Source organism: Trachinotus anak, unplaced genomic scaffold, assembly GCF_046630095.1.
Source record: "Trachinotus anak isolate AG129_WGS33_773 ecotype Australia unplaced genomic scaffold, CSIRO_AGI_Tana_v1 ptg000016l, whole genome shotgun sequence".
NCBI lineage: Eukaryota > Metazoa > Chordata > Actinopteri > Carangiformes > Carangidae > Trachinotus > Trachinotus anak.
In genome coordinates this window covers 19956090-19977984 of record NW_027273867.1, presented here as the reverse complement: position 1 = coordinate 19977984, position 21895 = coordinate 19956090, and the positions used below count along the sequence as shown (strand labels likewise).

General features: G+C 38.9%; 3 protein-coding genes across 10 annotated transcripts in view; 1 reads left to right on the top strand and 2 right to left on the bottom strand.

Annotated features, from left to right (window-relative positions):
- Window positions 1-1621, bottom strand: part of LOC139633815 (MAP7 domain-containing protein 1-like) — a 43077-nt gene extending 41456 nt beyond the window's left edge. For 4 of the 6 annotated variants that reach the window (XM_071499776.1, XM_071499778.1, XM_071499774.1 and 1 more), the window contains exon 1: window positions 1256-1620. In XM_071499776.1, the coding sequence (XP_071355877.1) occupies window positions 1256-1322 (67 nt within the window). In that variant the 5' untranslated portion in view covers window positions 1323-1620. Of the gene's footprint in view, window positions 1-1255 lie in introns of all 6 variants that reach the window. The other 2 variants (XM_071499773.1, XM_071499775.1) reach the window with 1 other exon arrangement.
- A 5879-nt stretch (window positions 1622-7500) lies between these two features.
- On the bottom strand, window positions 7501-11640 carry stpg1 (sperm-tail PG-rich repeat containing 1). Of its 2 annotated transcripts, none has more exons than XM_071500628.1 (8): window positions 11420-11640; window positions 11179-11294; window positions 10992-11093; window positions 9850-10029; window positions 9637-9745; window positions 9378-9546; window positions 9088-9278; window positions 7501-7759 (listed from the first exon to the last, which is right to left on the bottom strand). In XM_071500628.1, the coding sequence occupies exons 1-8, from the start codon at window positions 11448-11450 to the stop codon at window positions 7686-7688; spliced, it is 972 nt and encodes a 323-aa protein (XP_071356729.1). In that variant the 5' UTR covers window positions 11451-11640; the 3' UTR covers window positions 7501-7685. The 2 variants fall into 2 exon arrangements, with proteins under 2 accessions (XP_071356729.1, XP_071356728.1); XM_071500627.1 differs by having other exon boundaries at window positions 7502-7759; window positions 11179-11297; window positions 11420-11635.
- A 183-nt stretch (window positions 11641-11823) lies between these two features.
- On the top strand, window positions 11824-16278 carry meaf6 (MYST/Esa1-associated factor 6). Of its 2 annotated transcripts, XM_071500629.1 has the most exons (8): window positions 11824-12006; window positions 12663-12778; window positions 13050-13137; window positions 13227-13272; window positions 13375-13567; window positions 14854-14883; window positions 15380-15413; window positions 15832-16278. In XM_071500629.1, exons 1-8 carry the CDS (start codon window positions 11917-11919, stop codon window positions 15844-15846), a joined length of 612 nt encoding a protein of 203 aa, XP_071356730.1. In that variant the 5' UTR covers window positions 11824-11916; the 3' UTR covers window positions 15847-16278. The 2 variants fall into 2 exon arrangements, with proteins under 2 accessions (XP_071356730.1, XP_071356731.1); XM_071500630.1 differs by lacking the exon at window positions 14854-14883 and having other exon boundaries at window positions 11829-12006.
- The last annotated feature ends 5617 nt before the right edge of the window (window positions 16279-21895 follow it).

Sequence of the window (21895 nt, the reverse complement as noted above, 5' to 3'; positions counted from 1 at the left end):
TGCAGAAATAAAAAGCTGCTGCTGACGTCTCTCCCTCCATCCAGTGCTCTCCACATCAAGAAGAACTGAGGGGGGAGGGCTGCCAATGAACACAAAGTCACCTTCTACCATTTACACACAGGTCAAGGGGAGATGTCTGTGGTGCAGGTGTGCTGCATGAAGCTAATATACAAGTGAAGTCCTTATAAATAAATACGCCAGGCCTGCATTTCATTAAAGCCAGATCTACAAGAAACACACAGAAATAAAGAAAATCAACTCGAACCACTGTGACGATCACATCTTCAGACCTTCATTGACTGGATTTAAAAAAATAACTGGTAAAAACATTAATTATGTAATATTGGAGAAATCAGAGTGAATACTACCCTAGTTTAAATATCTCTCTTGCATTCTTTTTGAGGCTTTTGAGAGAAAACTAACAAACCTAAATACATCAAAATTAAATACAAATCAGTGTGCCAGCGTATTTCAGGGTTTTGTTGGGACATTTCATGGAGAATTTATTACTAAATCCTAACAGTATCTACAGTACAAGGGGAAATGGGGCTCACTACTATCAGGTGCATTATTATTATAAGGATTGAACTGAAATGAAATGTTGGACCAGCTATAAAAAAAGACTGGGACGAGAGTTAAAGCTCTGCAGCAGCCAGGATCTGCTCTGCTGAAGTGCTCTTGAGCAACAAACTGAATCCCTGAACCAGGAGGAGATCAATAATATCCTACAGGGATCTGTTGAGTAATAGCCTGCATGGGTTAGAGCTGCACCAGCTCTCCCCTGTCAGGTCTGCCCCGGTTGTCTATGCGGGCCATTTTCCACCCTGCGCACCACTGGCGTGTTTGGTAATGGAGACCACAGCTCCGGCGCAGTGTGTCCAGGATCCCTGCTGGTCAGGACCCGCCTGGCGGAGACGCACACAGCCCGCTGCGCGCTGTGGAGGAATTACAGCGGGTTGCCAGGACGGACAAACATCCTGTTTTCTCAAAATTTAGGTGGCAGAATTTTTCATACGATGCATTACAGCAGCTGTTCAATCAAAAAAATTTCCAAGCATTTCATTGCCCAGGATGGTGCGTTGCATAAATACATAAAGACACAGATTCACTATGGTTGGTAAGGTAAAAAAAAAAAAAAAAAAAAAAAAGGTTTAGAGAAGAAATGGGGAAATAGCATAATCAGTAATCACCCTCATATCACCTTAATTGTACTTATTCATGAGCCATTTCTATTTCTATTGACCAAGATACTCACATTTGTCTGTGAGCGTCAGCTTCTCCTCGAAATTATTTCCAAGGTCCTTATAATCCATTGTCTCCATTCAGGCGGATCGCAGTCCCTTTCCAGTTGCTGTCATTCCTCAGAGTCGCACAAGTACAGGAGATGAAACTCCCGGTACAGCTCGCCCAAACACGCCCTTTGTAAATCCAACCGGAATAGGAGAAAAAGTGACCAAAAAATGGTGTGGAAATAAAACCGGATCCGGCTGAAAACAGCTGGAAATGTCTGAAATGATCAAGTAAAGTGAAACCGGCGTCAGTGGTTTGTTTAAATCTGAGACTAGGTCCAATCCAGCGGGTGAACGGATCTCCTGTGGAAAATGTACAGTGTGAGAATTAAAAGCTTCAGACAAAGTTAGAAAGAATGGGGAAACACACTTCCGGTCAAAGATTTCAAAATAAAATAACCCGGTATGGACTAAAATTCCATGGAAAACTCGGTCTTCAACACATTACCTACACGGGATCATCATTTACAACAAATATTTTGTGTCTGTATGATAACAATGACTGTATACGGTCACTGGTATACTACCATACATATAACCTCTTACATCAGACATAAACTGTGTGTTGGGATTTAGCTTAAAGCCAATTTTGGTTATTATTATTATTATGCTAATATCACACTTTAATTTATTTATTCATTTTTATTTATTTATTTTTATGTAATTCAGCTGCTCCCCACAGCAGATCACTGCATATTCTAGGCTGCCGGATGCCCTCTACGGGTAATTTAAAGTCACATCATACTTATTTAGAGTAAAATTAGAGTTAATATCATACTTTAATAATAACTTTGTATTTATTTATTATGATGAATCAATTCATTATAATTTATATGTATTATTATATTCATGCAAAACCTTTTGTAGCAGAATTCAGGAAAAAAAAAAGTGTACGACCACCCACTGCACAGTTTTTATCAGTCATTAACAATGATAGGTGAAGCAACTAATTAAAACGATCCATACTGAAAGTACAGGTCATTATGTTAGTATCAGCAAACTATTGTTTATTTGTTTTCCCCTAGATAAATAATAGGCTACTCATTCAGTTTAGTTTCACCTCATATTCACTCCCTGGTTAGAAGGGAAAAGAAGTGAAGTTATTTAACAAATGTTTAATTTCAAGTATTTATTTTATTTTTTTATAAATAAATAAATGACCGCATTTTATTTTGACGGTAATCTTGCTTGATTTCCGGTTTTAGTCTCTTTGACTTGTCACCGCGGATCGCAGAGGAAAACCGCATGCCGGACAACCGGACTGTACCAACTGTTTCTTAGGGGAAGAAAGTATTTTGCCCAGTAAAACCCACGACAAGTCGTAGATCGAAGACTCGTTCAAAACGTGAAACAATGCTTTTTATTTGCCGTGAGACTTCGCCACAATAACAGGACAGAGGCGTCCTCTCAACTCTTGACTCTCATGAATGGTTTGATCCATCAGATGATTTCAGCAGCTGAGGAGAGATGAGCTGCCACAACAGCTTCTTAAACCAACTGTCTGTGCACTTTATACTTTAACTCAAAGTAAACATTGTACCTTTTAGTCCATTATAATTATTTGTCACTTTTAATTACCTGTAAGTTTTCAAATGAACATTTTTGCAAATAAAACATATAAAGAGCTTATAAAATATGATGCTTTGTTGTAGATTTAAAAACCCAACAAGTATAGCTGAAATTAGTTTAATTGATTAGTCTATTGACAGCAAAATTAATTGGTTGCCTGACTGTTTTGATGATCATCAAAGGCCATTTTTCATGCAAAAATTCCAAATTTGGTGCATTTTCTTTTTAATAATTTCAATATTACATATAATGTTTAGTCACTTTGAGGTTTTTGGGCTTTTGGTTGAACAAACCAAACATTGTGAAGATGTCACTTCATGCTCTGGGAAATTACAATTGACTTTTCTTGGAAAATACATATAATATTAATTTCATAAAGATGCAATAGGCCTTAATTACAGGATGGAGTATTACTGGATAACTAATAAGATGCAAAATAAATAAATAAATAAATAAATAACACATGGACAAATGATCCTTTAGTTACACGGTAGAAGTAGTATGTTTTCTATATAAATGAGCAGTAAGGACAAAATATTGCACACTACATGCTTAAACCACATTTCTTGTGTATACAAAGTGACAGGACCCTATCTGCCCACATGCTGCTCAGAGCACTGGTGATGACAAGCTGATTAACAATTGATATGAGCTTCCTGCCACTGCAAGAGACAGAGGAGGTCCAAGAGGAAATCTGCTGCCCAGTCTTTGATAAAAAGAGAAGCAGAGGGAGGATGACAAACACTAATCCAATATGATGAACAAGACACCATGGCAGAAATAAAACACTGTTTTATTGTGGTAATTTGACCAAAATACAGCTTCTCATTCTGGGAACACCTAAATACTGTTACAGTTATTAGATAATTTGGATATTGTCAAAATGCTTTTGCATCAGTGATTATTATATCAAAATAATGTTCAATACGACATCTCCTCATAAAGATAGAGGAGCAAGAAGTGGCTTCTGCAGGGCTGATGAGGAGTGTCATTCATATTTAAAAAAGAGGCATTTTATAAATAGTCTGACCAGAAGCACATCCACCATGTTTTTTTTTTAATTTTTAATTTTTTTGATGCTTTGGATTAAAATTTCAGATTAATTACAGATGAGGTCATCATCATTTTTCTCTTGAACCTGCAGGACTTAAAGCGTGGCACCGAGAGCAAATCATTCAAACGTTCTTTCGATGTTCGTTTCAGGCTCTTGTTAGAGCAGGATAGAGAATATAACATGATGTTAGAGCTATACTGAATGCTGAAGGACCAAATGTATGTGAATGTTACCAGAGAGATAAAATATGCATGACCCACTTAGCTTGATGAAGACACTAAGGGCTTCACAGACTTCAGGACTCCAAACACTTGGGTTGCGGCTGATACTAGAGACTTGGACTTCCAGGTTATTCACTGTGTCCAGTTTTTTATTTCTCTTACTCCTGATAGTTCAGCCTAACGTTAAAAAGTGTCAGATGAAACTCAGGACAAAGTTACAGCTCAAAAATTCTCCTTCAAATAACTTCAGCAGACTTATGACTAAGCAGATAATGGCTGATGTATTCCTTTAAACATGGTCCATGGAGGCAAAAGATAGCCACAGCCAATCAATCCACGGGCTGCCCTGCAATGCATGAAAGGAAAGAGAGGCAGCTCTATAGGCGATAATGGATGGATTTCAACTTCTGGTGTCTGTGAACCAGCGAATGGCTCTGTTGTTGAGTCTGGAGTCTGTGTTAAAAATGATTTGTTGATGCAGTAATGGGATTCGGAAAATGCAAGGACAGGAAATGCAACACAGGGGTAGGCTGGGGAAAGGCGTGGAGCGTTCAATAAATCTTACATATCGTGTTTGTCTGCATCACAACCTCTGTCTCTTTCTGAAAACACACCAGACCAACAGACTACTGCTGCGTTTCTATGTCTGCCACTGCATATCTGCATTTCCTAGAGCTTTCTCCTGAAAAATCAGATCTCAGACAGGATTGGAGGTCCTTGAAGATGTGACGCAAACGTGTATTTGTTTTTCTAGAATATGTTGCTACCGTAGATCCATGTGCTATAGAACAGAGTGGGGGTGGGGTGTCTTTTCAAGGCTATAACCTCTAAATAAATGACCTAATTTATCAGAGCGCGTCTTGTTTAGTGAAGGATCTGATGCACTGCTGATGGTATTCGATAAAGACTACAGCTCTAAGTTCCCTCCAGGTTCCCTAAAGCTGCGCTGATAGCATGGCTAAAAAAAAACTGAATATGATGGACATACAGGAGAGGAAAATCCCCAAATGTTCCGTCATGTTTTTCTAGTGTGATTTCATTATACCATCATGTTCTGATTCTCAAGGTTTCCATTTATACACCATGTGTCTTTAAACATTTTACGCAAGACTTGTGAAATTGCAGCAGAACAAATTCTGCCTCCAATCCACTGATGTATTGCCAAGCAGCAGGCATAAGCTCACGTTGACATGATGATGTCTTCACTCTAATGCAGGCAGCATCACTACAGCAAGAGCTTTATTGGCTCTCTCAGACTATTATCAGTATAATTTAGAACTGGCCAGAGGACTTAAATGAAGAAGGAAGGATATTTAATAAGATAAAGTCAACAGGCGACTGATTCAATCTGCCTGTAGCCTTGAACAAAGAGCTTTCTCAATGAGACTTCCTTGCAGGGTGTACATGCCCATACTCGCCTGCACCTGACTGAGACATGGGGAGGTGCAGAGAGCCTCCCATAAACCCACAGAGGCATGTAGTTAATTTCCCCTCCCACACACTACCACAAAAGCACCAAAAAAAGAAAACTGGAACCCAAAAAGCCTGCAGTTACACTCAGAGCATTTGTCTGGATCCTCCCAGTGCAGCTCACCAGAGGGGAGAGCTCAGTTCTGTCTGCAAAAGGGGAGTTATACAATCCTCTTTCATTGTAAAAGCCCCCAACTACACAATGGTTTGGTTTTACAGGGCGAGTACACATATTTGGAGAGCACACTGTTGAAGTCAGAGTCTGAATATAACTACAGCTGCTGCAGTGTGGGAGTCAGGCATGTCTGCAGTTGTTGTGGTTATTGAGAGCAGAGCTGGGGAAAAAATCTCCGGCTGATTTTCTTGGGAGCAGGTGACGCTGTTGCTTGCATCCTCAGCCTTTGCAGATGGAAACAAGCATGAGGCATAAATAACGACTGTTTGGCACCATGTTGTTGTTTTGTTCACTTGTTTCCAGAGAGAAGATATATCTCCCTGAGATGAATTTCCATGTAAGCAGCTGCAAATGCCACGTCAGCTCTGCAAAGCTGTATCTGCTTTCCAGATTAAAAATTTCTCTCACAGCAAAAGTTCAACATGTTGGAGAAATTTGCTTATTTGCTTTCAAGTGGAGATTTGAGAAGATTGATGAAATTCTCATACCTGTATCATAAATATGAAGCTGCAGCTAGCAGGCTGTTAGCACAGCTTAGCATAGTTTAGGAAACGGGGAGAAACAGCTGGTCTGGCTCTGTCTAAAACCCACTTATCAAAACATGATATCTGTTTGTTTTTTTATCCATGCAAAATTGCAAGTTGTAAAAATGACAACTGCATGTGCCAGGCAACCAGCGTGAAGTTACAACAGTCTCTTTTTTGTCCTTTTAACGTATTGATTTTGTTACAGATTAAGGCAGGGAGACTGTTATCAATAAGATAACAACGCATGCTTTGACGTGTCTTGTGTGTAAAGGCCACTTAAATCCCACTCTAGAATGTCAGAGTACTAAACTAACAATGACAACTACTATACAGAGAGGCAATTACAGAATATAAACAAACTGAATTGAGATGTCTAATTAAATGCTGACCATAAGTAGTATTCAAAGCAGGTTTGGATTTTATGAAAATCTGCAATAGCAGATTTTTTGACATGTCATCACCTTATAAGTTGATCTAGTCAACTTGGTCTCTACCAACTCCTGAGGGAAATATGTGACTCTCTAGCTGCTAAATGCTTCAATACATTCACCAGCTAGACGCTAACTCTTTCTATCTGCTGTTTGGTGCTGAGCTGGTCGTGTACACTGGGTCTCGAGGTTTTTTTTCTGAAAACGGCTGCCTGCTGCCATGAGAGCTGTGAGAGTTAACCAAAATATTTGTATATTTATTTAATTCTCATATAAGTCATTGCCTGAAAGAAAAACAAGCAAACTTCCCAGTATGTTGAACTATTGTTTTGAAACAACACAAAAGTCGGGTCAGCAAAGTGCTATAGCCTCTGTTCCAGCAACATAATGTCTGACGAAGGGAGTTACTGATGTGTCCATTTGTCTTTTGGGTTAAACACCAGCCCTGCCTCATGCCCAGTCAGTCACATTGCTCACATAGAGTCACTCTCCACCCCTCTGCCTGCCCTCCAGCAGTTGGCACAGTGGTGTCATCTCAAGCTGTCAGCTGTTACTGTGGCGTACCACTGACTGGACCAGCAGCTGTCGGGGACTGCAGCAACACTTACTGCTATATCATCTCCACATTAGAGCATCAGGAAACTAGGGTGAGGATAAAACATATGGCTTTTCAAGTGTTTTGGCATTCCCTTACATCACCACTTTGGATTAATACTGAATATGATTCATCTTATATTTTCGTCTTATATCTCACTCGCCTACTTTGACATAGAAATAGAGACTAAGTGATTGCAAACTTGTAATTTTAATCCTTCTTTTCCAGTGAATACTGATCTAAATATATATGAACCCATGTACATTTGTACAGAGACACATACCTTGCACATAAGGATAATCAGTTTATGTGTGTGAAGAATTTACAGTTTCTGCAGTGCAGTTTCCCTTGAAAGCTTCAAACAGGAATCCAGACTCTGGAATCGTTGTAAAAGAAGGACTGCTTTGACAAAATCAGTGGATCATAGAAACCTGAAAAGACAAAGAGAAAGTCCACTGTTACATTAAACAATAAAAAAAAAAACTGCACCCAAAATGACTTGTGCACTTATTGAACCATTTGTAATTTTGACTGAAACTTTAAAATCAGGGTGAACTTTATGCAGTACGACAGCTACCAGTTGCAGTGGAGCTCTCTTTACTCTTGCCTAAGGCGATAAGAGACAAAGATGAATGTTAAATGAGCAAGAGCTTGGTCACATGCTAAAATCCTAAAAGTCAGAGGTTCCCTGTTTAAACATTGTCTAAGGGGAGAATTTACCTTTTCAGCTCCAGGCCAAAAATGCATTCATGTTCAACTTCTGTTCATCTGCCTCTTAATATCACTTACTGGTTTTAAATGTGGACGTCTTACACACTTTCTTGTTCAGGGTAACCACGGCTATTTAATAATGGAGAAATAATTGATGTGTCTAATATTCAAGACTTATGATGGGATGTACGCAGGTAGAATTAAGATTAGGAAAGAAAAATCAAGTTACAGTTAAAATAAAGTTGCTAAATAAGATACTTCATTAGATTTCAACTAATCAGGGAAATTTGTGCAGTTTGTGTTGGAACCAATGGGCAGATATATATTTTTATATCCAGTCCATGGCAAATATGGGCTTAGAACAACAATAATAATAACATAGGTGAAAGTACAATAACAAAGCCTTGCTTAAAGTAATTTAAGTGACCATTCAGACTTTTCATGTGTCTTTGGTCAACATCTTTAATATAAGTTATTTACAAGAGCATGACATTTTTTCCAACTTCTTCTCTGACTTTGTAAAGTTATACACAACCAAACTTGACTATTTCAAAGCCACAGTCTATAAGGACCAGGACTATTGATGCGTAGATTAACAGTGAAGTGGGACCGATGTGGTTGAAGGAAAAACCCTGAGCAGATTCCAGGAAGTTAGTTTATGATGAAATGTCATTAAAATGTGCACCTACTTTTCCTTACACTGCCTCATTTACATACACTTAAGTCAGCAGTTTCCACCAGTTCCCCACTCTCAGTTCCCACTGCTCCAGTTGCAATTCAAATTGATTGCAAATTTATTCTAATCCCAAATTATTTATGTAAAGATGTTAAAATTAGCATATGACTACAAACTAGTGCGTGACTGCCCCACTGCAGAAGTCAGACACAGACTCCGCCTAATCTACAACTCTTTGATTATGGATATTGTATTTTATGGAGTCTTAAAGGTTTTCTGTATCACAACATCACACAACCTGCCTTTGTGTAGTTATTCACAGAAATAAGAATTATAAGACAAATAAAAAATATTAGTTTTTTTAAACATTACCTGGACCCGGCCTCATTTCGGCCCCTGAGTATTGAGGTAATCTTTCGGTTCTGGATGCAAACGCAGCAGTGGGGATGGGATGCTTGGACGTGCCATCATAATTTCCTATGTCATACTGTCCTGGGCCTGGCAAGGGTGGATCCTTAGGAACAACCAGAGGCGGTGCTGATATTGTCAAATAATAACCCCTCCTTGAAACACAGTCAACAGAATTCACATTTTTAGACCATCGAAGAAGAATTAAGAGGGTAACACATACCCAAAGCCACAAATATTCTGTGTTTACTCACTTTAGGATGGTCCTCTTCACCGGTGCGGGGGCCTGATGGGGACTGTAGGCTCCTGGGCCAGGCACATGGTTTTTTGCTAGAGCCGGGATTCTCTGAGTTTTTGATCTGAAGGGGGACGAGACTGCCTTGGAGCTGTGCTGGATTAAGTTGTTGTTCACCTCATAGTGGCCTATGGCAAATTTATAATGTAATATTAAAACTTTAAATACATAAGAGAGCTGTAAAATTTGAATATTTGTGAACAGGGTGAGATAATTACATGGTGACGGCACATTTTTGTTTGGGTAAGATGAGTCCCGTCCGGTTTTTGAGAGAAAAGCTGAAGTACCAACCACTGAGGAGATTCTCTCTCTGCTACCGCAACGGATCTGTACAGAAAGAAGCAACAGAAAGCTGCACCGTAACTACAGGATACACAACACAGTCAGAGAAGAGAGTCCTTAAGAGCAACATGCACAGTTCACATACATACATCATATTGATTTGGCGCTGGAGTTTTATACTTCGGATCCTCCAGCTGCACAGCCACAGGCAGCCTGAACACCCTGGAGACTCCAATATTGAAGTCATACTTGTTTATAAAGGAGCTCTGTATGTTGTATACATTTGGTCCTGGCATGGCTCTCTGTGGGTTCCTATAACCCCTGGAAGTCTATTGGAGAGAAAATATGATATGATATGATATGATATGATATGATATGATATGATATGATATGATATGATATGATATGATATGATATGATATGATATGATATGATTAATGCACCAGGAGCTAAAAGTTGCAGAATCTAAACTCAGCATCAGAGCTGCAGCTGAAGACACTGAGGTCATGTCCTAAATATGAATATGAAACAAAACAAATTCAACTGAGAGCAAATTAACATAAATTAAAGCAAAAACATATCTCAAAGGAAAAAATCCACCATAATATTATAAAATAATTCCTAATGTGTTGATAATATTCACCACTTTTATTATGACTTTGTTGTGATTTTTTTTTAGTTTCAGTTTCTAATGAAATTTTGTTCAATATCTTTTGACAAAAAAATAACTCCTCACTATATTCTACAATATACTGAGTATGTTGAGCACTTTATTTGCCAATTCCAGTATTTTTGGAGATTTTAATTTGATTACTTTTTGCCCCACAAACATGAAAAAAACCCACCATAATTTAATTCCAGGAAGTGTGCGGAAAATAATTTGAAATTTAAATTTACTGAAAATATAAGTAAATAAATAATGAATAAGAGTGTACAACAGGGGAAAAAAGCCCAATAATAGGTATTTTTGGATGGAACACATTTTGAGAGGTCACAGAGGGAAAAGCACAGATGTAAATAATAAAATGAACGATGGTTGAATTTATTGTAGCTGATTTGGTTTCAAGGTCCTGGTATTGTGCATGTATTGTGGTTAACTGTGATACTTTGGGAATGACAGAGTAAAACAAAGCCATTGTTAATTATACTAGTAACACCTCTGGTTTTTCAAAAACCTGTTAAGACATTTTTAACACCATGTTGGGGGGGCTGAGTTTTAGTTCCCTTGATGACCTTGTGCCCGCTCAGCATGCCCCTGAAATCAGCGCCAATGGACAGAAGACCTCCTGACCTTGGATGCAACAAAGCCTGTGGTGCCTTTCTTTGAGAAGGACGGGCTTTTAACCTCAGCACTGGAAATACACTCATAGCTGCCTGGTCCTGGGTTGTCATTCTGAAACAAATGCACATCACCATGTCTATGTTTAGCCTTTTAATTGCTTATTAACAGCTGATGTAAGATGAGTTAAATGCCCTACCAGACAGACTTGTGAGGGGAATCTCTGTGCCTTGGATGAAAACCCCTTCTTTTCTTGATTTGCTGTCACCGCTCTTTGCTTTGTCGTTGGTTTAGAAGATGAAGCCGGAATCTTATCTGCTGTAAGATCAAAAACAAAACAAAAAAAACAAAAACAACAAAAAAAAAATCATGTCACATTATAATTTTTTTTTTTTTTTTTTTTTTAGCTCAAAATGAACTTAAGTGTTATTTAGACTCACTTTTATTAGCTCCTCGGTGCATGTTGCTCATGGTTTATTTGGATAACAGGTAGAAAGTTTATGATGAAGTTAGTAAATCTGAAGCCATTAAAAAAAACTCCTCCTGTTGCCACGGCGACGCAAAAACAGTGCGAGTTGCCAGATCGGACATGAAGGTACGCAATTTAAAAACAAAACCGTGAGAAAAACCCACAGTCATAACTGAATACACAGACATAATAAACATATTTTCTTTCACATTACGCTTTCCGATTATACCATTATCTCGGATAGGCTTAAAAAAAAGCGAGGGAGCTCTCCTGAATGAAAATTAAAAACTGGACCACTTTTTTTTACGACGATGTACTTTTTTTTGGCAGTCGAACCTGGCAACACTGGTCCGCCCCGCAGTCTAGGAGCGGGCCTTCGGCGACATCTGCCGGTAACACTGCGGCCCATCGGCCGCTTTTTACAACCCGACCCGCCGCTGTTTTGTTTCCAGATAACCTCGATCCATCATGGCGATGCATGCGAAGGCGACTCCACCGCAGATCCCGGACACCCGCCGGGAGCTCGCCGAGCTGGTGAAGAGGAAACAAGAACTTGCTGTAAGTTAAAGTTGCCTCAAACATGAATGAGACACTGAGCGTTTTGTTAATTACACCAAACTGTAACTTTAACGTCCGCCTCGAACTGGGCGCACTGCTAGCCGAGGCCTTGCTAAGTGCTAAGCTAACCATGGTAGCATTAGCGAATCTGTCGGTTTGTTTCTCCGCATTTCACTCGGGTAGTGACTGGGTTTTTCCGGATATATTTAAATTTGCAAACATTAACTCGTCGTGGAGCCCAGAAAGCAGCCGCAGCAGCGTTTGTTGGCTGTTTGTGCCAGTTGGTTAGCAAGCAGAGCTACATGTTAGCCACCGCCCGGTTTGGCTCAGTTCTCGCGTTGTTTTGTTTTTACAGGTGTGCCATGTACCCATGGTTAGTTTGGAAAGCATCACAGGGAAAATGCATGGTGACATAGAAACTATTCACCTGTTTTTAGTAACATAATCATTAATAGTAGTTATAAGTGTCTTTCCTTCTCTTCAGGCATCTCATTTCTATCCTGTTTGCAGCTAAGAGAAATTACTTGTCTGTGCATCCCTGACAGTCAAGTCAATCTTGAGTCTGAGAAACATGCTTACACATCTGTCTGGTCATTTGTGCACACAACCTGCGACATAAATTCAAAATCCTACTTTGTTTTTTTTAAATATCCTAGGAGACGCTGGTGAACTTGGAAAGACAAATATATGCATTTGAAGGCAGCTATCTAGAAGACACCCAGATGTATGGCAACATCATCAGAGGATGGGACCGATACCTCACCAACCAAAAGTAAGCATCAGATATAAAACTGCTGGGCTCTCTACATGTCTGTGTAAGTGTACAGAGGAAAAAACAAATAAGGATAAATGTTTAAGACTCAGAAGTTATGAAGGATTGATAGATTTTATAGGATCTATTCAGTATGTTGAAATGATTTACTTTGTGGTGGAAACCAGATAGTTGTTTATCCATCTTCTTTGCTTCATTAAGATTTAAAAACACAACCTTGAACCATTTTCTGACTAAAAAGAGTTTACATTTTCTTTTGTGATGCCTACAGGAACTCTAATAGTAAGACTGATAGAAGGAATAGGAAATTCAAGGAAGCAGAACGTTTATTCAGCAAGTCGTCTGTCACATCAGTTGCAGTAAGTCCTTCTTTCTCTGTACTGATTTACAAAATTTTAGCGGATCATGCATAAAAAAGCCTAATAATCCAACTGTATTCTCTTGATAGGCAGTATGTGCTCTTGGAGGGATACCAGATCACATGAATGAAAAGCGTGAGTTGTTTTTTGTAACGTTCTCAAGCTAAGCAGCAATAGAAACGTTTCTCCTCCATGGTCTTTCTTTGTTAATTTCTGACGCTGTTTGGGTCACGTCAGGCGAGGCAGGCAGCGGCACAGAAAGCGACACCTCTCCAGATCTCCAGAACCAAGAAAATGAGCCCAGTCAGGAGGACACAGAAGATGTGGACTCAACGCTGCAGGACCTGAAGCCTCAGAAGGCTGCCTCCTCTTCCTCCTCGGGCAGCCATCATGCAAGCCACAAAAAGAGGAAGAACAAAAACAGACACAGGTACAAGATTTCTCTGACCTTATATTGGTACCATGGTTTAGTCATTTTAACCAATAGTGACAAGAGATGCTACTTTCTGATTCAGATTTAGACACTTTGTGTGCAATTTTTGTATTAAATTTTGAATGCAATCATACCCAGTTATGCATAATGATCAGGCACATGTAGAGTTTGCTTTTTGAACCCAGGCTTCTCCTGTCCACATATCAAAGTATTAAGATCTTTATAAATACAATCTATCTCTATATAAATGAACTTGTCTTTCATCCTGCTGTCACAGTGATATCATCTTTGTCTGACGCCTTTGTCATACTTGGTAAAAACCCTATAAGAAACTCACTCACAAGAAATAATTTTTCTCCTGCAGATATCTAGCTAGATGATCCAGAGTTTCTGTGATCTCCTAATCCAATTACTGACTGCAGGTTTCTTATAGGCATGAGCTTTTAAAAATTCAGACAATAACATAGAAAGTTAAAGAAGTGGTTCCCAATGTTTTTGGCTTGTGACCCCTGAAAATAAGCAATGTCTACTCGTGACCCTTCATCAGAGGTTACAGGCTTAGTGTAGGGATTTTCATCCTCAGGCTGTTCCATTTGAAGGCTCTTTTTAAAATCCCTCAGGGGTCAAAATATTTTAGAAAAAGAGAAAAAATTCCAGCCCTAGTTTTGAAAAATATACAAAATGCTTTCGGACAGGTCCTTTAACTTTCCCCAAGATGATAGTAGTAAAGGGATAAAATAGTGCTCATTCCTTTTCCTCGTGTTGAACTGAAATGAATATCTGATTTTGTGAACATGTAAATATGTGGTCCATTAAATATAACACAACTCCAACTTCCAACGTCTAATTTTTGGGCCAATATTTTTCTTTCTCATTCCTTTAAACATCTTGGCAACCTCTCTAAGAAACACTGACTTAGGAGCAAACACAGTGATTGTTTATTAGCAGTTCTAGTTTTGTTATTAGAAGAGTTGTTGTTGAATTTCTGCTAATACCAGTAGTAACACAAAGAAAGTTAATAAGTTGTTTTTGCAGTGTGTTAACGTCAGTGTATTATTACCCACCAAATTAAGGTCAACCTGTTTTTCCTGACTCAGGCTTCACTGTTTCTAACCACATATTAACACAGCAGGTGCTCCACCTAACACACAGTGATGAAGTGGTTGTGTCACTCTGTAAAGTCGGGACTGCAGTATTATGTAGACGTAGGGCTTTAGCCTCAGGTTGGTGAACTAACAGCTGCTGCTCTCTTCCTTCCCCTAATGCCGCCCCCCTCCCCTCAGCCCTTCTGCCATGTTTGATTATGACTTTGAGTAAGTCTGACTTTTACTTCCTGCTCCTGTGGTGTTTACATCCTGCCTGCTGTAAACTCCCATCCTCAACTTTACCACCGTTTTTCCTGCTCTGCTTGCTCATGTAGAGTTTGATTTGAAGCTTGCTAGTTATTCAGTCATACTGCATGTCCAACACTTCATTCTTTAAATTTGAATGCATATCAGCATCCAGCACTCTAAAACTCCCAATAGATTTTCTTGCTTGTTAATCGGGTATTTTCCATGTTTTTCTCACCCCAGTGTTTACCCAATTCCAGCAATTAAATAAAGCATAGCTGGTCTTGCAGATGATGGGTTGGCTATAGATTTTTGCACAAACAAGAACAAACACATAGTCATTTAGCATTCCTGTTATGGGCTTGTTTTTAGGCTTCTTCATGGTACAGTAGTGGCACCGCTTTTCACCATAACTCTCGACAGAAACACATCTGCTGTCTGATCATATCTAATGCAGCCTGACTGTTTTTTGTTGCAGGTTTGACATGAAGGTTAACAAGAAACCACGAGCTGTAAGTGGAGTTTTTCTGTTTTATTTATCTAACATATACTGTGTTTAGAGCTGAGACTAATGATCAGTATCTTTAGTGATTTGTCTGAAGATTTTCTCAATGAATCATCAATGAAATGTCAGAAAATGTGGCATCTTCAGATTAGAACTGAAACATTTAGCAGATAAAAAAATAATCTGCTCAACTGCTTTGATAATTGAATAATAATTTTGTACCATTTTTGACATTTCATAGATTGAACAATCAAGCACATCGAAAAAATAGTCATCAGATAAATTGATTTTGAAATCAAATTTTTCTAATAATATAATTGTTGTACTTCTGCTTCAGACGTCTTAATTTTCTATTAACTTATCATTGTGATTGAAACTGTGATCTCTGTCATTTTTCTCATTCTTTGTTCCCTGACCTCATGCAGGATTATTCAACTTAAAAAAGATGACTGGAAAACCTGGACACACAAGGATACGTGTAGAGAAACACAAGTTTTCTGGACTTTGTGAAATTTGTATGCCTTTTTTGATTTTTTTTTGTTGTTTTTTAGGTTATCATATTTCAGCCTGTACTGTGTGCATTGCTTGAAACATTCCCCCTGCCACCTACAGCTGGTCATGGTTACGACTCTGACCTGCCGATTAAAGTAGAAATGTTGCTGGAGGCCTGATGATGCCACCTCCAGTCACACCATCTTGTATAGTGTTTAAAAAAAAAGACTATTTATTATGTAGCTGATTTTGATGTTTTCCATTGTAAGAAAGTTTTGCCTTTTGTTAAGCGTCACATAGTTGTATAACCCCCAACTTCCCTGAATTCTTTTATTACATGTTCTGTTTTCCAAAAAAAAATAAAATACCAGTAACATGAATATGTTTTGGTCATTTATTATTATGTCCAGGCCTGTGGCTCTTCATGGAGGCCATGCTTTGTGTCATTCATCACAGCTGGTTGTAATAATTATCCTGAATCTTTATTGTTTCTTATGTCGATCACTGTCGGATAGATTCCTGTGAAACTTTGAAATTGACCAGTTGTTGGATGGAGTTCCCACACAGTGGTCCATAAAAAGTCACAAATATTATCAGTGTTTGGTTAACTATTCTAGAGAATAGCCAGCACATTCTCTTGTGACAGCTCTTAGTTATTTTTTATAAAAATAGTTGCTTGAGTAATCAGGCGTCTGAGAGTACGAGCTGATGACATCCCTCTGCTACACACAGTGTTGCTTGGTGTCTGTCGGTCGTAAACTTGAATATCACAATCTGTTTTAACACAGATGATTTAAACAGCTGGGAAATTGTTTGTGTTACTTTATGTACTATTTGATCAACAAATGTGTGTGAAAAGTTCAAGCTTTTAACATATTTTACGTGTTGTCAGCTTGCAGTATCTCAGTTTTTCACTAGGCAGCGCCAGAAGACATGGTTCACTATACTGACACAACTTGTTTGATACTTGACATTTTCATATTTATTCTCTTGTTCATACAAAGTTATTACACCGGCAGTCACTATTGTGCAAATCTTTGAATATCTTATTTATTATATGTTGACAACAAACTTATCAAATCAATACATAAAAATCTGAATGCAATCAGAAATGTGTTAGATCATCAGTATCAGCGTTTACACAATACAATAGTACAACTTTAGTTATAATGTTTTATGCAAAAGGAAAATGAAAACAAAGAATCGGAAGATTAAAAACAAAGCAGACAGGATTTTTATAAGAGAATATGAAATATATTTAAAAACATGAAATTAGCTGTAAATAATGCTGCAGGTGAGGTGTAATGTGGCTTTCAAGGTGAAAGATGTGCCAGAGTGTAAATGAAATGCAGCATCGCTGTAATTTTTTTGTCCTGGGGCGAAGAACAATTAAAGTGAGCAAACCAAAAGAATGCAGCGATCAGTTAGGAACATGGTGTGAGTGGGTCACTGATGTAGTTTGGATCGAGGCCGTTAAGAGAAAATGAGACGCATCTTAAAGTCATGTCTAAAGTTTACAGGCAGCAAACAGAGAGATTTTGTGAGTGTGAGTACGTTTTTTTTAAAGTTATTTCAATCAAATGAAAATAGAATGGTATTTATGATTTCTCTTTATGAAATTACTTAAAACTGTAGCTACTCACTAAGGTTTCTGATGTTGTGTCACTACATCAATAATCAGGGATTTCAAAGGTGAAGGGACGCAGTTTGAAGAATGAACACCGAACCAGTTCAGTTCATCACAATTTCATTTCCTCTCGGTGCTTGTACAGTACTTCAACTGAAACATCCATCTTCACTCACACTTCAATCAATCAATTTCTTTCAGCATTCTCATTTTAACGACCATTCCTGCTTCTTTTTCAGATTTTATTTTTTTCGCCACTTCAACGTCTTTCACTATTTCAACTATTTCAAATGTTTCAGCTGCTATTTTTCCACATAAGGGAGCTTTGTCGAGTTGTAATACTCTGAAATGATATGATCAACTGAACAAGAATTTTAAAGGGGGGGGATGAGAAAGGAATGCATCAGTACTGAATAGTTTAGTTAAGGTTAATCACTACAATTACCTGTAGTGTGTCTTTGCATTTCTTAAAACCTGACTATGTGTGTTTCACTGAACCATAGCTGCCTCCCTCCCTATCTGGATTTGTGGATTAAAAGCACATAGTTTACAGCTCCCCTAGTGTAACTCAACAGCTCAAGTACTTAAATGTTGCAGTGACTAGCTCATTAGTCACAACTGGCCTGAAACTCCACCACCACATGGGGGGATGGAGACAGACGAGCTGAAGAAACAGCCCCTGACAAACACATGTGATGGAGAGACTGACTGGGAAGAGTCCGTTCCTGGAAACGAATTGGCCTGTTTCATGCTGCTTCACCATCGCTGCATCCCAGAGTCACATTTCATCCTGTAATGAATGACACAATGATTTTACTTTTATTTATTTTTTTTACTGCTCTGTTTCTCCAGCATACACTTAGCATTTTTTTTTTAGCCGTGGCATGTAAGTCCACCATTTTGGTCTTTAATATCTCAACATGTGCTGGATGTATTGCAGTGAAACCACCAAGGGCCTCAGAGGAATAATCCTGTTGAATGTGATGATCCTCTGACTTGTCCTTAGTGCCACTGGGAGGTTGACAGTATTTGTTTTTAATAAAATATCTCAACAAATATTAGACGGATTGCTATGAAGTCTGGTAGAGAGATATTCATGGTGCCCAGATGATGGTTCCTCATGACTTTGGTAAACCCCTGGCTGTTCATTTAGTGTCTATGAAAACCTACAAATATCAACATGTCAGCCTTCTAATGATAGCATTTAGCCCAAAGTACTGCTGTATTTAAGTGCAGCCTCACAGCCCTGTTGAGTTCAGCTGGGCCATGTTAGTAGTGTGGCTCCGGATGGTCTCATTCAGCTGGTCCGACACTTGGTCCTTGTTGAAATATGAAGAATCCTGCTCACTTTGATAATCCCTTGAAATTTAATCTATTCACCTCCATTTTCATTCATTTTTGCTCTTTCATTCTGAGAGATGTTTGAATGCTTTCCCCCCCCCCCACAGACGTTTTGCTGGGGCCTTGACTTCTTTACCTGAGGTGGTGATTCATGACTAATGACAGACTATTATGCATTAACACAGGTCTGGAGACAGGTTTCTCCAAGCAGCATTAACTCCTCTTCTCCTCCCACGTCTGCTTCAGCCATCCAACACAATGCAGAGGCTGCGGTTTGGACCAGATGTCAGCCCATGACTCAGTCACAGGTCACATTCAAAATGCTCAACTACGTAATGCAATCTGGCTGGAAACTGATACAAGAACGCATTCCACGCATTTATCCCTGGGCGTGTGAGTAATGAGGCATGAATGTACAATTTGTGTTACGCTACTTAACAGCAAATAGTTGTTTCATTTCCTGTAACTTCAGGAACTTATCTGGAAAGAACTGACCGAGGCAAGGCTTTAATTGAGCTTTTGGGGACCAAGCAGGATTCCTGAGGTTAAACTTGAATGACTCAGGTGTATGGTGATAGAATGGGAGATACTATAGTAATTGGCTGTTTTTGTACCTTTGAGTCCAGACTGGAAATTTATAACAAATTAGGATGGAGCAAATTGTGGCCTAGGGTTTAAAAGAATCTGGTTTTCTGCCAAGTGCTCTTGAGTTTGACTCTTATCCTAAAAAGTGATCAATATGGGAGACTCAGTGTCCAAAAGTGGAGCACCATGGGAGCTCCCAGATCTGTTGCATGCATGTGTGTTGCATGCAAAAAAAAAAGTCAATTTCAAACCTACTGATCTTTACTGGAAATTAAGCTTTTCTAATCAGTTATTTGTCATCTCTTGTGATGTAGTTAACACATCCCGATGAAGGCCAGACAGAGTTGCAAAAGAATCTCACACAAGGTGCCTTCAGGACCTTTTGACCATAAAACACTATCTTCTTCAGCAGATGGAGTTTGCCCAGTTGTAGAAGTTCAAATTTCCAGTTCGGCTTTTGAGGCAACTGGTCAAACTCCATTAAACACGTCTGCTGAGGAAGATCATGTGATGCAAATCTTTTATCAAAACTGATATGAGCATCACAATAAAAAAAATTATATTGAGATAGAAGATTTTCCCCTACCATATATAGTGAATAGAGTGTAGAGAATAAAGAAGATAATCTGCAGACCTCACTGAACAGTTTTCACTGGAACCGTCTTCTACCAAAGAAATAGTCCCCATGTAAACTGTTGACAATAAGATCCGTGGATTAAACAAATTAACATGGACGCTGTTTCTAAAACAGATGCTACTGTTCAATATCTTCAACTTTGAATGTTGTGAGCATCACAAATAAACTTCACATCTACTTCTTTGGTATAGAGGTGGATAAAACATAATAAACAAAGTAATATTAGAAATCACTGGGGTAAGTGACAAATGTGTTTTGCTAATTTCAGTGACCTGGCCCTCTTAAAAATTGTCCTCATAAATCAGAAGTTACAACAGGCCAAATCCCAAAGAAACAAAGAATGTATTGAGCTGGCAAATGCGCAGATGTGAGTCCCTGTCGATACTGTTGATGACACAGTCGTCTAGGGACCTTAGACTTGAGGAAATGTTGTGTAAAAATACTGTAGAAGCTGCGGGATTTTGTGCGAGGCTCTGTCTTCTTCTGTGGTCTGTCCGTCAGAGTAATGTCGTCTAATTACTTTAACAGGCTCCACCAGCTGAGTTTGAGCCTCCTCAGAGGCTGAGGGGGACAACATGAAGTCTTGAATATTCACTGAGGAGCTTCGGCCCCATCCTACCTCCTCTTTCTCCTCCTCCTTCTCCTCCTGGGACCAAACAAGACTGCGCTCCTACATCCCCGCAAACAAGGTCAAGCATATTTCAGGAAGAGTCATGGGAAAAGCTCAAACAAATAACGGCACCACATGGTCCTTTTATTTTTCATCTGGGGTTGATCTTGTGATAAGATTTCAACAGCATGTAAAGAGCAGGCTTGTTGCAGCGAGTCAACACAAGCGCTCGGTCATAAATGATGATCAAAAGCAGGAAGTTACAGCGAATGTATATCACTGCTTGACAGTTAAATTTCTCAGTTTATGAGGGAACACCAAAGGCCTAGAGTGAGAAGAGAGGTCATATTTTTACATTAGCACCTGTCAGGGCTGACTGCACCTTTAAATCCACTGTATTCTGGCTTTTTCATCTTCTTTTAAAATTACGTTAATGTAATATTCTTTGGGTCAAAGCCTAGCTATTTGTGGAGTTTGACTCAAGATTTCCTTTATTTCTGTCTAATTAAGAATATTTTCTGGACACATTAAAGCTAAAAAGACCAGGGTCAAGCTGTTTCTGTGAGCAGCGGGCCCAGAAAAACTAAAGAACTATAAGTCCAAAAAAACTTTGTCCTTTTAGACCATTGTGTCCTAAACTACATCATCTTGTCAGCTGGTCCTCTGCTTCCTCATGCTGACATGGATACTAGCCTGGCACAGCCTCCATATAAACACAATCAGAGCAGATCAGTACAGAGGTTCTGAACTGTAAATATTTATGCAGATTATGTAAGTAATAGTAAGGGAAAGTCTTCATGGGACTACCCTCAGAAAGCCATCTTTGGGAAAAGGTTCTCAAAAGAAACTTTTTTCCTGATTTTTTTTTTTTCTGGCCTTTTTAAGAGAGAAGTTGTTAAGATAGTTAGTGTGGTTTATTAATTAGTCTCTTGGTCAAAGCATGACTTTGAACACTACTGTGCAACCAGGGATAGTTTGCCATTTTAGGAAATACGCTTTTGCTTTTGCTTTTGCTGCTGAGAGCTAGAGAAGAAGATAGATACCATGACGCTGCAGCCAGCAGCGGGTTAGCTTAGCACAAAGACTGGAAACAGGGGGAAACAGCTAGTCCAAAGATAATAAGATCCAGACACAAGCGCCTCTGCAATGTTGTATCTTGTTTATTCAACCAAAACAAATACCAAAGTGTATGACAGA